Source organism: Salmo trutta, chromosome 10 (assembly GCF_901001165.1).
Source record: "Salmo trutta chromosome 10, fSalTru1.1, whole genome shotgun sequence".
Taxonomy (NCBI): domain Eukaryota; kingdom Metazoa; phylum Chordata; class Actinopteri; order Salmoniformes; family Salmonidae; genus Salmo; species Salmo trutta.
In genome coordinates this window covers 35,343,153-35,358,584 of record NC_042966.1, presented here as the reverse complement: position 1 = coordinate 35,358,584, position 15,432 = coordinate 35,343,153, and the positions used below count along the sequence as shown (strand labels likewise).

The following is a 15,432-nucleotide window of genomic DNA, read 5'->3' as shown; positions in this document are numbered from 1 at the left end:
GAATTTTAAAAAATGGCAACCTTCTGAGAGTATAGGGGGCATAATGCACTTTGTGCACTAACAATTTATTCACAAGCCATTGTAGATCTCATTCTACTGACAGATAAAATAGGGTGGACTATAAAGATATCCTATGCACTAACTCTTCTCATGCATAATACTCTATTTATCCAAACATGACATGGCATTTATTAGCACGTATACAGTCGGTCACATGCCCTTCGAAGGCACACACTGTAAAATGTGCATTCCATTAGACTCAGGAGTGAGGCACCAGCAAAAACAAACAATGTAGAAAATTAATACCCATAGCATTTGTTTTCAGCAAATAGTATTTGGTGTATTGACAAATAGCAAATGCTCTAGAAAATATGACATTCCATGAGACCATCTATAGGCCTACTTGTTTTTGTTATGGTAACACGGTAGTAGGTAGCAAAACCTGTGATATTCCTTCAAATGAATCGTGTGTATCATGGAAACAGTAGCCAGTGTGCGAAATGTCACTTCCAGAGTGTGTTGTTACGATACGACGTTCAGATACCCATCAAACCACCAGCCCCAAAATGAACCGTGTGTAGACTACAATATCGGACACCTGTCGATCCAAACTAACTTTTAAGTTATTAACAATCCTAATAGGCTATTGGACAATATTTTGTGTTTCACAAACACCAGCAAGGGCGAATATTCATGTTTTTTTTCCGGAATGCGCGAGTCCGTTTATACGCCCTCTGTTATTTGCATAGAGTCTGCCTGTATTTGGCGACACAGGGGATATTAAGCATAGACTACTCACCCAGAAGATAGTGGAATACACAATGAGGGCGAACTTTAGGAAGACGTAGGAGAACTTCTCACAATATCTGACATCATTGGACATGTTTGATCCCTCTTTCGATTCCGAAAAATGAACTTCCTGTTTCTCGTCCCACACACCTGGAACTCTGTTAAAGCACCACCTGCCAGCAGTAAATATGTTTTGACTGATAGACAGACGCCCCAATTAGGACACTGCAAGGAATGAATGGAGCACTTCTGCCACTGTGGCTTCTGTTTTAGTAGCCTAATGTTTCTGACATTACAGACCAAACATATTTACTCGTAATGAACCTTTTAGTATTTTTTTATATGGATGTAGGCTACATTGTATATAACACCTGGTTTTAATATAGGCCTATACCAATATTATTGTTGCTTCCCCTGAGTTATAGTTCATATAAGGAAATCAGTCATCTGAAATGAATGAATTAGGCTTATCTATAGATTTCACATGACTGGGAATACAGATAAGCATCTTTTGGTCACAAATACCTTTAATAGAAGGTAGGGGTGTGGATCAGAAATTCAGTCAGTATCTGGTGTGACCACCATTTGCCTCATGCTGCACAACACATCTCCATCGAATAGAGTTGATCAGGCTGTTGATTGTGGCTTGGGGAATGTTGTCCTACTCCTCTTCAACGGCTGTGCAAAGTTGTTGAATATTGGCGGGAACTGGGACACGCTGTCATACACGTCGATCCAGAGCATCCCAAACGTGCTCAATAGGTGACATTTATAGTAAGTATGCAGACCATTGAAGACCTGGGACATTTTCAGCTTCCAGGAATTGTATACAGATCCTTGCAAAATTATCATGCTGAAACATGAGGTGATGGTGGTGGATGAATGGCACAACAATGGGCCTCAGGATCTGGTTACGGTATCTCTGTGCATTCAAATTGCCATCGATAAAATGCAATTGTGTTCATTGTCCGTAGCTTATGCCTGCCCATACCTTAACCCCATACCATAACCCCACCGCCACCATGGGGCACTCTGTTGACAATGTTGACATCAACAAACCGCTCGCCCACACAACGCCATCTGTCCGGTACAGGCCATCGAAGATAAGCATTTTCCCACTAAAGTCGGCTACAACGCCGAACAGCAGTCAGGTTAAGACCCTGGTGAGGACGACGAGCACGCAGATGAGCTTCCCTGGGACAGTTTCTGACAGTTTGTACAGAAATTCTTCAGTTGTGCAAACCCACAGTTTCATCAGTTGTCCGGGTGGCTGGTCTCAGACGATCCCACAGGTGAAGAAACTGGATGGGGAGATTCGGGGCTGGTGTGGTTACACGTGGTCTGCGGTAGTGAGGCCGGTTGAACGTACTGCCAAATTCTCTAAAACAACATTGGAGGTGGCTTATGGTAGAGAAATGAACATTACATTTTCAGGAAACAGCTCTGGTGGACATTCCTGCAGACAGCACAGAATTTGAGAGAAATAAGCTTTTTGTGCGTATCGAACATTTCTGGGCTCTTATTTCAGCTCATGAAACATGGGACCAACACTTTACATGTTGTGTTTACATTTTTATATGTGGTTATTTGTATAATTGTCTATAGATGGGAAAGCGGACAATGTCATGAAAACGATGCACACGCTTCAATTGGGCAGAAGTCCGTGAGTTGTGATTCTGGATGGCTAGATAGCTACCAACAATGACAAGAAACTGCCATGTGGGGAATTGTAAGTAGCTCATTTCAGCTAGTTTCATCTTGTTCTTGATACCATGTCTTTTTTTTGGGTGTTTTGACAGATTTCATGTCAATACTAATATGGAAAAAAATTGCTAGCTAGATAACCAACTGTAACGATATATTTGCAAGACAACAAGTGCTCAATGTGCAAATGTGTTTATGTTTTCAATAAACATTGGAGACTAAATATAGTTTACATGTTGTCAACCATCTAAGCCAACCACATCTGTTTTGCCCCATATTTGTGCACGTCTCGGTGTTTGTTGCTAAACAACCAACCTGTATATAGCGGGGATGGGCATCTGGGGGCCTCGCGGGCATCCCTTTTGAAGGCCCTCGGATCAATTTCCTTGTAGTGATCATAATCTAATTACCGCCTGGGGGTCCCCATTGATTTTGTTAGTCAGTCTCACTCAGATATCATATTAAAAACTGCAAACATTTCTCTCCACCCTATGGCAAAATGTGTGGAATTGCAAAGAATTTGCTGTGAAGCAGCTGGCAGCTCAAATGCGGCACATTATGATGAGTTCAGAATTATTTGTGGCCCCCATCCCAATCAAAGTTGCCTATGCCTGGTCTATAAGGTACTGTCAAATGCAAATGTGATAGGGTAGGCCTACTGTCAAATGTGATATGGTAGGCCTACTGTCAAATGTGATATGGTAGGCCTACTGTCAAATGTGGCAAAATTAGATACTATTATGAATTTAGACAAACCAAAACTTGAACTTCATGCAGAAAGGTCTTGCCCATTTTTCAATACCATATCAGCAGAGTTACTTTTCAGAGAAAATTGGGAATTTCACAACGTGGCTGAACAATATCTAAGGAATTCTGATCTATTTTAACCCATGTATTCTGAAAGAAGTCTGCTGAACCACTAGACCATGTCAACAATTCTATCCTTCTGTTTTGCCTGGATGGGAGGATTCATCACAGATCTATTTTGATTCATTTTGGCTTGCTGGTGTTTGTCTCATGTATGGATGATACTTGGATGGTACCTAGACAGTGGTTTCAATATTGTTGATTTTAGACAGTGAGTTGAAAGACACTATCATTAAACCTTTTCTAGCCACATACTGTATTGATTTTATGAGATGTTTCAGTTCTGGCAAGCTACTTGAAATAGAATGGCACTTATCTGGTATGTTGAGCCTGAGGCATTGGGGAGTAGTTGGACTCTGTAGCCTCCTCTGCATTCAGATATCATGTTTGGCTTTTGAAAACAACCCGGACATAGCACTAATCCCCAGACGTGTATAATCTAATATCAATCAATATGAAATACTATAGATAGACAGACAGTTATGTTACTACATGCATGATGACCCCGGTCTGCTCTGTGGCTACCTCCAGAATTAATTCCATTATGTTAATCAAATCTCATAAAGGAATAAAACTACCAAATTGAGGGCTAACCCAAAATATTCTAATGCTATGCTACACTAATGCAATAAATCACTAATGGCTTTAACCCATTTGCAATGGATAAGTTGATACCTGAAGAAATGGCCAAATGTCAGACTACATGGCATCAATAGTGCAATATTAACCCATGGGTTTGAGGATATTTGGCCACATGGTGTCATTGGGGTTAAATCTCTTCACCCCTATCACTTAGAATGAATGGAGCCATTTGGCTGAAAGAGCCCATTGCAGACTAATGCCACTCCTATCTGTGTGCCTGTTTTGCTTCATTGTGTTCTGCATGTTCCTGGACCTCTTTTGTGTGAGGCTATATTTGTAGGCTATATGTTATTGACAGCACTTCTAAAATCAGACGCTATTGTTGAAAGTGTGCATCTGTGCTATCACAGCTGTTGTATTATAATGACACGTCAAACCCTACACGTTGATAACATTGTAGGCTCGTGCGCACATACCAAACCGCTAGCTCTCCAATCACCGCTGGCAGCTCAGCTTTACGCACGCACCACTGGCAAGACTGACAAAGTTCTGTGGCCATGAAGCGCATTTCAGAAATAGCAGGAGAACCGGAGAGGGTCCTTGGACTTCACAACACCTGAATGGTTTTGAAATTGTGATTTTTGTTCAAGAAGCAGACATCGGAATTAATCATTCATTGCCCAAAACGCTAAAGGGATTTTGTCTAGTGTGATATAGAGATGGATACAACGACGTCGGAACCGGTCAACCTCTCAACAACCATATATTTTCAGGGTTATGGAAACAAGACGACAAACAATCGTTTTGAACAACCGGATTGGCAAGTGGCGTTGTGGGCAATTGCTTATTCACTGATAGTGATTGTGTCCGTCACAGGAAATGTCACTGTAATTTGGATAATTTTGGCTCACAAAAGAATGAGGACAGTGACTAACTATTTTATAGTAAATCTTGCATTCTCGGACTTGTCAATGGCTACTTTCAACACAGTCTTCAATTTTGTATATGCTACACACAACGACTGGTACTTCGGGTTGGGATACTGTAGGTTTCAGAACTTCTATCCCATCACAGCGATGTGCTCAAGCATTTATTCTATGGCAGTTATTGCGGTTGACCGGTAAGAACATACAACGAGCCTTGCTATTACGTGAAACAGACTGCTCTAGTCGGTAGAGACTACATAATTGTCAAGGGAAATCAAAAATTGCAATTTCCACTCAAACCATGGTGAATGTCTTCAAATTACGCACGTTCCTAAGAAGACATATAATCAATCTTATCAACAATGTCTGTATCACTCAGATACATGCCAAATGAAGCTACTTGTCATTGAAGTGGACAATAATCATCACATGCTGATTTTTTAATTATATTTCTGATTTATATGAATATTTTTTCCAATATAGCGTACTGAGCAGAGATGATAAGAGTGCAATACATTATAATTCTGATATTGTTTTAATTTGCTTAACAACACGAGATTTTTTCTAAATATTCAATTTATCGCTTCACCGGGTTTTATCGTCTTGTGTGTTCACCACAGTGCATGTCTGTGCGCGCATAAAAGAGCGCACTAGCCTACCTAAATACACCTATTCTGTTGATATCGGGACAATTCGTATATTATTCTGCATATAACTATGGATCTATACTGTTTAACTTTCGTGTTATACATTGGCTTAAATTCTCTCTCTCTGTTTGTCTCCCACTCTCTCTCTCTCTCTGTGTGTGTGTGTGTGTGTTTTCACGATATTAATGACACTCAATCAGATATTTCGTTGACAGCCGGTTAATTCTGGTTGCAACATCACCCTGAAATCAGCACCACATCCTTTTTGTATTCAATTATAAATATGTTAATGAGTTCAAACTAGGTTGTATTGTAGACATTGCTGTTTTCAAAGCTCTCATGAACAGAAGCTATGTCATGTCATATAAACTCATCAAAAAAAGTAATGTCCCTTTTTCAGGACCCTGGTCTTTCAAAGATAATTCGTAAAAATCCAAATAACTTCACAGATCTTCATTGTAAAGGGTTTAAACACTGTTTCCCATGCTTGTTCAATGAACCATAAACAATTAATAAACATGCACCTGTGGAACGGTCATTAAGACACTAACAGCTTAAAGACAGTGGGCAATTAAGGTCACAGTTATGAAAACTTAGGACACTAGAGGCCTATCTACTGACTCTGAAAAACATCAAAAGAAAGATACCCAGGGTCCCTGCTCATCTGTGTGAATGTGCCTTAGGCATGCTGCAAGGAGGCATGCAGATGGGCAATAAATTGACAGGGCAATAAATTGCAATGTCCGTACTGTGAGACGCCTAAGACAGCGCTACAGGGAGACAGGACGGATAGCTGATCGTCCTCGCAGTGGCAGACCACGTGTAACAACACCTGCAGAGGATCGGTACATCCGAACATCACACCTGCGGGACAGGTACAGGATGGCAACAACAACTGCCCGAGTTACACCAAGAACGCACAATCCCTCCATCAGTGCTCAGACTGGCCGCAATAGGCTGAGAGAGACTGGACTGAGGGCTTGTAGGCCTGTTGTAAGGCAGGTCCTCACCAGACATCACCGGCAACAACGTCGCCTATGGGCACAAACCCACCGTCGCTGGACCAGACAGGACTGACAAAAGTGCTCTTCACTGACGAGTCGTGGTTTTGTCTCACCAGGGGTGATGGTCGGATTCGCGTTTATCGTCGAAGGAATGAGCTTGACACCGAGGCCTGTACTCTGGAGCGGGATCGATTTGGAGGTGGAGGGTCCGTCATGGTCTGGGGCGGTGTGTTACAGCATCATCTGACTGAGCTTGTTGTCATTGCAGGCAATCTCAACGCTGTGTGTTACAGGGAAGACATCCTCCTTCCTCATGTGGTACCCTTCCTGCAGGCTCATCCTGACATGACCCTCCAGCATGACAATGCCACCAGCCATACTGCTCGTTCTGTGCATGATTTCCTGCAAGACAGTAATGTCAGTGTTCTGCCATGGCCAGCGAAGAGCCCGGATCTCAATCCCATTGAGCACGTCTGGGACCTGTTGGGTCAGAGGGTGAGGGCTAGGGCCATACCCCCCCAGAAATGTCCGGGAACATGCAGGTGCCTTGGTGGAAGAGTGGGGTAACATCTCACAGCAAATCTGGTGCAGTCCATGAGGAGGAGATGCACTGCAGTACTTAATGCAGATGGTGGCCACACCAGATACTGACTGTTACTTTTGATTTTGATTACCTTTGTTCAGGGACACATTATTCTATTTATGTTAGTCACATGTCTGTGGAACCTGTTCAGTTTATGTCTCAGTTGTTGAATCTTATGTTCATACAAATATTTACACATGTTAAGTTGCTGAAAATCAACGCAGTTGACAGTGAGAGGACGTTTCTTTTTTTTGCTGAGTTTATTACAGAATGAGGACCCTCCCATTCATTCATCATGACAGTGAGATTCTGATGAGTGAGTCACCAGGGTTTTCAGAACATTTCAGTCTTCAGCGGTCTAAGCAGCCAATGACATGCAGTGTTATAGGTCTCTGACTGTACCTGACCTTTGCTTGGTTCTCTTCCACAGATACTTGGCCATAATCTACCCTTTGAAACTAAGGCTATCCTCCACGTCTACCAAGATTGTGATTGGTCTCATCTGGGCGGTGGCATTCTCCCTGGCATTCCCCCAGTGTTACTACTCTGTCACCGAGTACTATCCACCACGGACTATCTGTTTCGTCAACTGGCCTGATGACTATGGTGGAAAACACCATCTCACGTGAGACACCCACAGTACCGTTCTCAGCAATGTGTCTGTCTAGATCAGGGATGGGCAACTCCAGTCCTCGGGGGGCTTAATTGGTGTCACACTTTTGCCCAAGCCCCAGCAAACACAGCAGACTCCAATAATCAACTAATCATGACCTTGAGTTTAGAATGTAATTAGTTTAATCAGCTGTGTTTGCTAGGGATGGGGGGAAAGCGTGACACCACTCCGGACCCCAAGGACTGGTGTTGCCCATCTCTGGTCTGAATGTACACTCTTAGAAAAAAGGGTTCCAAAAGGGTTCTTTTTGGTGCCAGGTGGTACTCTTTTTTAGGTCCATGTAGATTAGAACCTTATGTGGAAAGGGTTCTATATGAAACCCAAAAGGGTTCTGCCTGGAACCAAAATGGGTTCTTCGAAGTGTTCTCCTATGGGGACAGCCAAATAACCCTGTTTGGTTCTAGATAGCACCTTTCTTTGTCTTTTTTTCATGGTTAGAAATACATGCTTCATTTTTTTTATGTTCAATACTTCAAAGTCTCTATTAGAAAGGGATGTTTCAAGCCCAAGCCCACGTTATCACATATTTGTGTCTGTAATACTTGACCTTCAACATCTGTCTCACAGATACCAGATAGCTTTGATCATACTGATCTACCTGCTCCCCCTGCTGGTGATGTTGGTGACCTACAGCCTTATTGGCCAGACACTGTGGGGCAGTGAGATACCGGGGGAGGCCTCAGACCACTACCAGAACCAGATCCAGGCCAAACGCAAGGTCAGCTATGTCATATTGATGCAAAGCCGTGACTGAATAGTTTATAAGAACCTGTGTTTTTTAAAAGTGTATCTCTCTATTTACTGGAAGCACTGCGTCCAGTATTCTACCAGTATGGTCATTGCATATGCATACCAAACAAAGACAAACACTTCAAATACTTGAGCTGCACTAAATCAAGCGCTTAAACCCATGTCTTGTGCATGTATAGTGAGGGAAAAAAGTATTTGATCCCCTGCTGATTTTGTACGTTTGCCCACTGACAACGAAATGATAAGTCTATAATTTTAATGGTAGGTTTATTTGAACAGTGAGAGACAAAATAACAACAACAAAAAATCCAGAAAAACCTATGTCAGAAATGTTATAACTTGATTTGCATTTTAATGAGGGAAATAAGTATTTGCCCTTCTGCAAAACATGACTTAGTACTTGGTGGCAAAACCCTTGTTGGCAATCACAGAGGTCAGAGGTTTCTTGTAGTTGGCCACCAGGTTTGCACACATCTCAGGAGGGATTTTGTCCCACTCCTCTTTGCAGATCTTCTCCAAGTCATTAAGGTTTCGAGGCTGACGTTTGGCAACTCGAACCTTCAGCTCCCCCACAGATTTTCTATGGGATTAAGGTCTGGAGACTGGCTAGGCCACTCCAGGACCTTAATGTGCTTCTTCTTGAGCCACTCCTTTGTTGCCTTGGCCATGTGTTTTGGGTCATTGTCATGCTGTAATACCCATCCGTGACCCATTTTCAATGCCCTGGCTGAGGGAAGGAGGTTCTCACCCAAGATTTAACGGTACATGGCCCCGTCCATCGTCCCTTTGATGCGGTGAAGTTGTCCTGTCCCCTTAGCAGAAAAACACCCCCAAAGCATAATGTTTCCACCTCCATGTTTGACGGTGGGGATGGTTGTCTTGGGGTCATAGGCAGCATTCCTCCTCCTCCAAACACGGCGAGTTGAGTTGATGCCAAAGAGCTCCATTTTGGTCTCATCTGACCACAACACTTTCACCAGTTGTCCTCTGAATAATTCAGATGTTCATTGGCAAACTTCAGATGGGCACGTATATGTGCTTTCTTGAGCACATATGAAATCCTGCGGGCGCTGCAGGATTTCAGTCCTTCACGGCGTAGTGTGTTACCAATTGTTTTCTTGGTGACTGTGGTCCCAGCTGCCTTGAGATCATTGACAAGATCCTCCCGTGTAGTTTTGGGCTGATTCCTCACCGTTCTCATGATCATTGCAACTCCACGAGGTGAGATCTTGCATGGAGCCCCAGGCCGAGGGAGATTGACAGTTATTTTGTGTTTCTTCCATTTGCGAATAATCGCACAAACTGTTGTCACCTTCTCACCAAGCTGCTTGGCGATGGTCTTGTAGCCCATTCCAGCCTTGTGTAGGTCTACAATCTTGTCCCTGACATCCTTGGAGAGCTCTTTGGTCTTGGCCATGGTGGAGAGTTTGGAATCTGATTGATTGAGTGCTTCTGTGGACAGGTGTCTTTTATACAGGTAACAAGATGAGATTAGGAGCACTCCCTTTAAGAGTGTGCTCCTAATCTCAGCTCGTACCTGTATAAAAGACACCTGCGAGCCAGAAATCTTTCTGATTGAGAGGGGGTCAAATACTTATTTCCCTCATTAAAATGCAAATCAATTTATAACATTTTTGTCATGCGTTTTTCTGGATTTTGTTGTTGTTATTCTGTCTCTCACTGTTCAAATAAACCTACCATTAAAATTACCAACTGATCATTTCTTTGTCAGTGGGCAAACGTACAAAATCAGCAGGGGATCAAATCATTTTTTCCCTCACTGTATATGCCATGGTATCAGAGATGCTCTGCTGTCTCAGTGTGTTGTCTCAGTGTGTTTTGTTGTCTCAGTGTGTTGTCTCAGTGTGTTCTCTCAGTGTGTTGTCTCAGTGTGTTGTGTGGTCTCAGTGTGTTGTCTCAGTGTGTTGTGTTGTCTCAGTGTGTTGTCTCAGTGTTCTGTGCTGTCTCAGTGTGTTGTATTGTCTCAGTGTGTTGTGCTGTCTCAGTGTGTTGTATTGTCTCAGTGTGTTGTGCTGTCTCAGTGTGTTGTGCTGTCTCAGTGTGTTGTGCTGTCTCAGTGTGTTGTCTCAGTGTTCTGTGCTGTCTCTGTGTGCTGTGCTGTCTCTGTGTGTTGGGCTGTCTCAGTGTGTTGTCTCAGTGTGTTGTCTCAGTGTTCTGTGCTGTCTCTGTGTGCTGGGCTGTCTCAGTGTGTTGTGTTGTCTCAGTGTGTTGTCTCAGTGTGTTGTCTCAGTGTGTTGGGCTGTCTCAGTGTGTTGGGCTGTCTCTGTGTGCTGGGCTGTCTCAGTGTGCTGGGCTGTCATTGTGTTGGGCTGTCTCAGTGTGCTGGGCTGTCTCAGTGTGTTGGCTGTCTCAGTGTGTTGGGCTGTCTTAGTGTGTTGGGCTGTCTCAGTGTGATGGGCTGTCTCAGTGTGCTGGGCTGTCTCAGTGTGCTGGGCTGTCTCTGTGTGCTGGGCTGTCTCAGTGTGCTGGGCTGTCTCTGTGTGCTGGGCTGTCTCTGTGTTTTGGGCTGTCTCAGTGTGCTGGGCTGTCTCAGTGTGTTGTCTCAGTGTGTTGTGCTGTCTCAGTGTGTTGGGCTGTCTCAGTGTGTTGGGCTGTCTCAGTGTGCTGGGCTGTCTCAGTGTGCTGGGCTGTCGCTGTGTGCTGGGCTGTCTCTGTGTGCTGGGCTGTATCTGTGTGTTGGGCTGTCTCAGTGTGTTGTGTCAGTGTGCTGGGCTGTCTCAGTGTGTTGGGCTGTCTCAATGTGCTGGGCTGTCTCAGTGTGTTGGGCTGTCTCAGTGTGTTGGGCTGTCTCAGTGTGCTGGGCTGTCTCAGTGTGCTGGGCTGTCTCAGTGTGCTGGGCTGTCTCAGTGTTCTGGGCTGTCTCAGTGTGTTGGGCTGTCTCAGTGTGTTGGGCTGTCTCTGTGTGTTGGGCTGTCTCAGTGTGTTGGGCTGTCAGTGTGTTGGGCTGTCTCAGTGTGTTGGGCTGTCTCAGTGTGCTGGGCTGTCTCAGTGTGTTGTGTTGTCTCTGTGTGTTGGGCTGTCTCAGTGTGTTGGGCTGTCTCAGTGTTCTGTGCTGTCTCAGTGTGTTGGGCTGTCTCAGTGTGCTGGGCTGTCTCAGTGTGCTGGGCTGTCTCAGTGTGCTGGGCTGTCTCAGTGTTCTGTGCTGTCTCAGTGTGCTGGGCTGTCTCAGTGTGCTGGGCTGTCTCAGTGTGCTGGGCTGTCTCAGTGTTCTGTGCTGTCTCAGTGTGTTGGGCTGTCTCAGTGTTCTGGGCTGTCTCAGTGTTCTGGGCTGTCTCAGTGTGCTGGGCTGTCTCTGTGTGTTCTGGGCTGTCTCTGTGTTCTGGGCTGTCTCAGTGTGTTGGGCTGTCTCAGTGTGTTGGGCTGTCTCAGTGTTCTGGGCTGTCTCAGTGTGTTGGGCTGTCTCAGTGTGTTGGGCTGTCTCAGTGTGTTGGGCTGTCTCAGTGTGTTGGGCTGTCTCAGTGTGTTGGCTGTCTCAGTGTGTTGGGCTGTCTCAGTGTGTTGGGCTGTCTCAATGTGCTGGGCTGTCTCAGTGTGTTGGCTGTCTCAGTGTGTTGGGCTCTCTCAGTGTGTTGTCTCAGTGTTCTGGGCTGTCTCAGTGTGTTGGGCTGTCTCAGTGTGTTGGCTGTCTCAGTGTGTTGGGCTGTCTCAGTGTGTTGTGTTGTCTCAGTGTGTTGGGCTGTTTCAGTGTGTTGGGCTGTCTCAATGTGCTGGGCTGTCTCAATGTGCTGGGCTGTCTCAGTGTGTTGGGCTCTCTCAGTGTGTTGTCTCAGTGTTCTGGGCTGTCTCAGTGTGTTGGGCTGTCTCAGTGTGTTGGCTGTCTCAGTGTGTTGGGCTGTCTCAGTGTGTTGTGTTGTCTCAGTGTGTTGGGCTGTCTCAGTGTTCTGGGCTGTCTCAGTGTGTTGGGCTGTCTCAGTGTGTTGGGCTGTCTCAGTGTGTTGGGCTGTCTCAGTGTTCTGGGCTGTCTCAGTGTTCTGGGCTGTCTCAGTGTTCTGGGCTGTCTCAGTGTGTTGGGCTGTCTCAGTGTGTTCGGCTGTCAGTGTGTTGGGCTGTTTCAGGGTGTTGTGTTGTCTCAGTGTGTTGGGCTGTCTCAGTGTGTTGGGCTGTCTCAGTGTGTTGGCTGTCTCAGTGTGCTTGGCTGTCAGTGTGTTGGGCTGTTTCAGGGTGTTGTGTTGTCTTAGTGTGCTGTGCTGTCAGTGTGTTGGGCTGTTTCAGGGTGTTGTGTTGTCTCAGTGTGCTGTGCTGTCAGTGTGTTGGGCTGTTTCAGGGTGTTGTGTTGTCTCAGTGTGCTGTGCTGTCAGTGTGTTGGGCTGTTTCAGGGTGTTGTGTTGTCTCAGTGTGCTGTGCTGTCTGTGTGTTGTGTTGTGCTCCCTGTAGGTGGTGAAGATGATGATAGTGGTGGTGACGACCTTCGCCCTGTGCTGGCTGCCCTACCACATCTACTTCATCCTGGGCAGCGTCAGCATTGAGATCTACAAGCAGACGTACATCCAGCAGATCTACCTGGCCATCTTCTGGCTGGCCATGAGCTCCACCATGTACAACCCCATCATCTACTGCTGCCTCAACCAAAGGTACAGCGAGACCACATCACAACTAAAGGTACAGCTAGACCACATCACAACCAAAGGTACAGCTAGACCACATCACAACCAAAGGTACAGCTAGACCACATCACATCCAAAGGTACAGCGAGACCACATCACAACTAAAGGTACAGCTAGACCACATCACAACCAAAGGTACAGCTAGACCACATCACAACTAAAGGTACAGCTAGACCACATCACAACCAAAGGTACAGCTAGACCACATCACAACCAAAGGTACAGCTAGACTACATCACTACACTCATCTTGTGGCAGTGGTATGGTACCATATCATAGATTCAACAACCTAAAACCCACATTCAAATTGAACCTTTTTTATTGAAGCAGAAATGCAAGAGTTCATTCTGAATGTTTATCAAAGTTAGCTGGCTAACTTGCTGATCTTGCTTTGTTATATTCCCATTGGCATCTCTCTTTTCTAGGTTTCGCTCGGGGTTCCGTCATGCTTTCAGCTGGGTCCCTTTCATCAAGGTGTCGGACGAGGACAAGATGGAGCTGCAGTACACACGGACCTTCAGGATGACCCGTAGCTGTCGCACTGACAACACCAACAGCACTGTGGTCCGCCGCAACTCCACCTAACAGGATGACCACACCCCAGTCAAGCTCCTGAAAAGCTGAGGACATGAGGACATGCTAAAGCTCATGAGCTCAGCTGCTAGGAGAAGTGAAACAAATCATGTTATTATTGTGTACAGTCCGTCAGTCAGTCGCACCAAACACCTTTATCGTCACACACACCAGATAGGTGCTGTGAAATGTGTTATTTTACAGGGTCAGACATATAAGTACGGCCCCCCTGGAGCAAATTGGGGATAAGTGCCTTGCTCAAGGGCAGGTTTCGTTTACTGGCCCAACACTAACCACTAGGCTACCTGCTGCCCCAATGGGAAGGAAGAATAGCAAAGAGAACTTCCGTGGTATAAGCACCAAGCCTTATCTGTTGCAGTATTAAGGTAGTGTTATTATTTGTGTTGTTTTAGCGTAATATTGGTTTATGTTATGTGTCACCTGACTTTGTAGACCATATTGTGAAATGTGCAAGTGAACCCAGTTGTAAACATTCACTGAAATATCAAGTAACTGATGAAAGAGACAGATAAATGAACACACATCGTACTTTGTTAATAGTACAGAAATGAATGATGGGGTAACATCTGCCGCAATATGATTTGAGGACTGTGATATTTTTTACAACTACACAGAATATCCACAACTGACTTCTGAACTATGAAACCACTATCTCCTGTGACTGTTCTTGGGGAAATAAAAGTTCTCCACTAGAATATACTGGGTTTGAGTTTATTTTTACAGGGACAGTGCACATTAATAAACGTTTTAGTAAAAGTGCCGGCTCATTGTCAACCGCAGTCCCTGGGCAGGTTATTATTCCAATAACAGTACAGGCAGACAATGAGCAGTGAGCACTTGCAGAGCAACATAGGACAAGCAACACATAGCAGACAGACAGAGCAACATAGGACAAGCAACATGTAGCAGACAGACAGACAGACAGACAGACAGACAGACAGACAGACAGACAGACAGACAGACAGACAGACAGACAGACAGACAGACAGACAGACAGACAGAGACAGAGCAACAGCCCAAAAAGAAACAAAACAAATGTAATAAAAGCAACAAAGTGTTTCCACACCTCACAAGCTACAGACAACAGATATCATGGAAAGCTACAGACAACAGATATGAAAAGCGGCAATACACAGCTAGGGATTATGTTCACAACTCGGATTGTCCTTTAGCCATGTCTGCAAGCTCTTCTACAGCAATATAACTGTCACCAAAATCAATATAGCACAGAACTTGACTTGTTTCGACAACTTTTAAGTAGTTTTTAGATAACTCGAATTGGAAACTGTTGGACAGATTTTGTGGCAAGCAGATTGAAAGACTTCTAAGGGACAGATGTAGTGTCCCATAGAGCCCATGTTTGCAGCTATGGTGTAAAATGTTGAAATAAGCTTTTCAACAAATGTTTGTCAGTGCAAGGTAGTACAATTGAAATAGTCTTGGGGAGTACTCAATGGCGCAATGAAATCAGAGAAAAAACATCAATAATTGTGTACAACATGAAAACAGCCAATCACAAAGCCTGTGAATTTAAAAAGGATAATGTGATATTTGGTAAATATTTCCTTTGTTTGATGTCACAGTGTGTATTTAATTTTAATTTTGTACCATAGAGAGTACTTTAAATGTGTCTTGCGATGTGCTCAAAAATGTAATTTACATTTATATCCCACTACATGTTTTGCTAC

General features: G+C 44.5%; 2 protein-coding genes across 2 annotated transcripts in view; one reads left to right on the top strand and one right to left on the bottom strand.

Annotated features, from left to right (window-relative positions):
* The window catches only part of LOC115201639 (tetraspanin-15), a 34,010-nt gene extending 33,046 nt beyond the window's left edge, over positions 1 to 964 (bottom strand). Inside the window, exon 1 of the mRNA XM_029765436.1 lies at positions 800 to 964. Within this exon, the coding sequence (XP_029621296.1) occupies positions 800 to 883 (84 nt within the window). The 5' untranslated portion in view covers positions 884 to 964. The remainder of the gene's footprint in view (positions 1 to 799) is intronic.
* A 3,565-nt stretch (positions 965 to 4,529) lies between these two features.
* Positions 4,530 to 14,615, top strand: LOC115201638 (neuromedin-K receptor-like). Its single transcript, XM_029765435.1, has 5 exons — positions 4,530 to 5,062; positions 7,533 to 7,727; positions 8,343 to 8,493; positions 12,921 to 13,117; positions 13,576 to 14,615. The coding sequence occupies exons 1-5, from the start codon at positions 4,662 to 4,664 to the stop codon at positions 13,733 to 13,735; spliced, it is 1,104 nt and encodes a 367-aa protein (XP_029621295.1). The 5' UTR covers positions 4,530 to 4,661; the 3' UTR covers positions 13,736 to 14,615.
* The last annotated feature ends 817 nt before the right edge of the window (positions 14,616 to 15,432 follow it).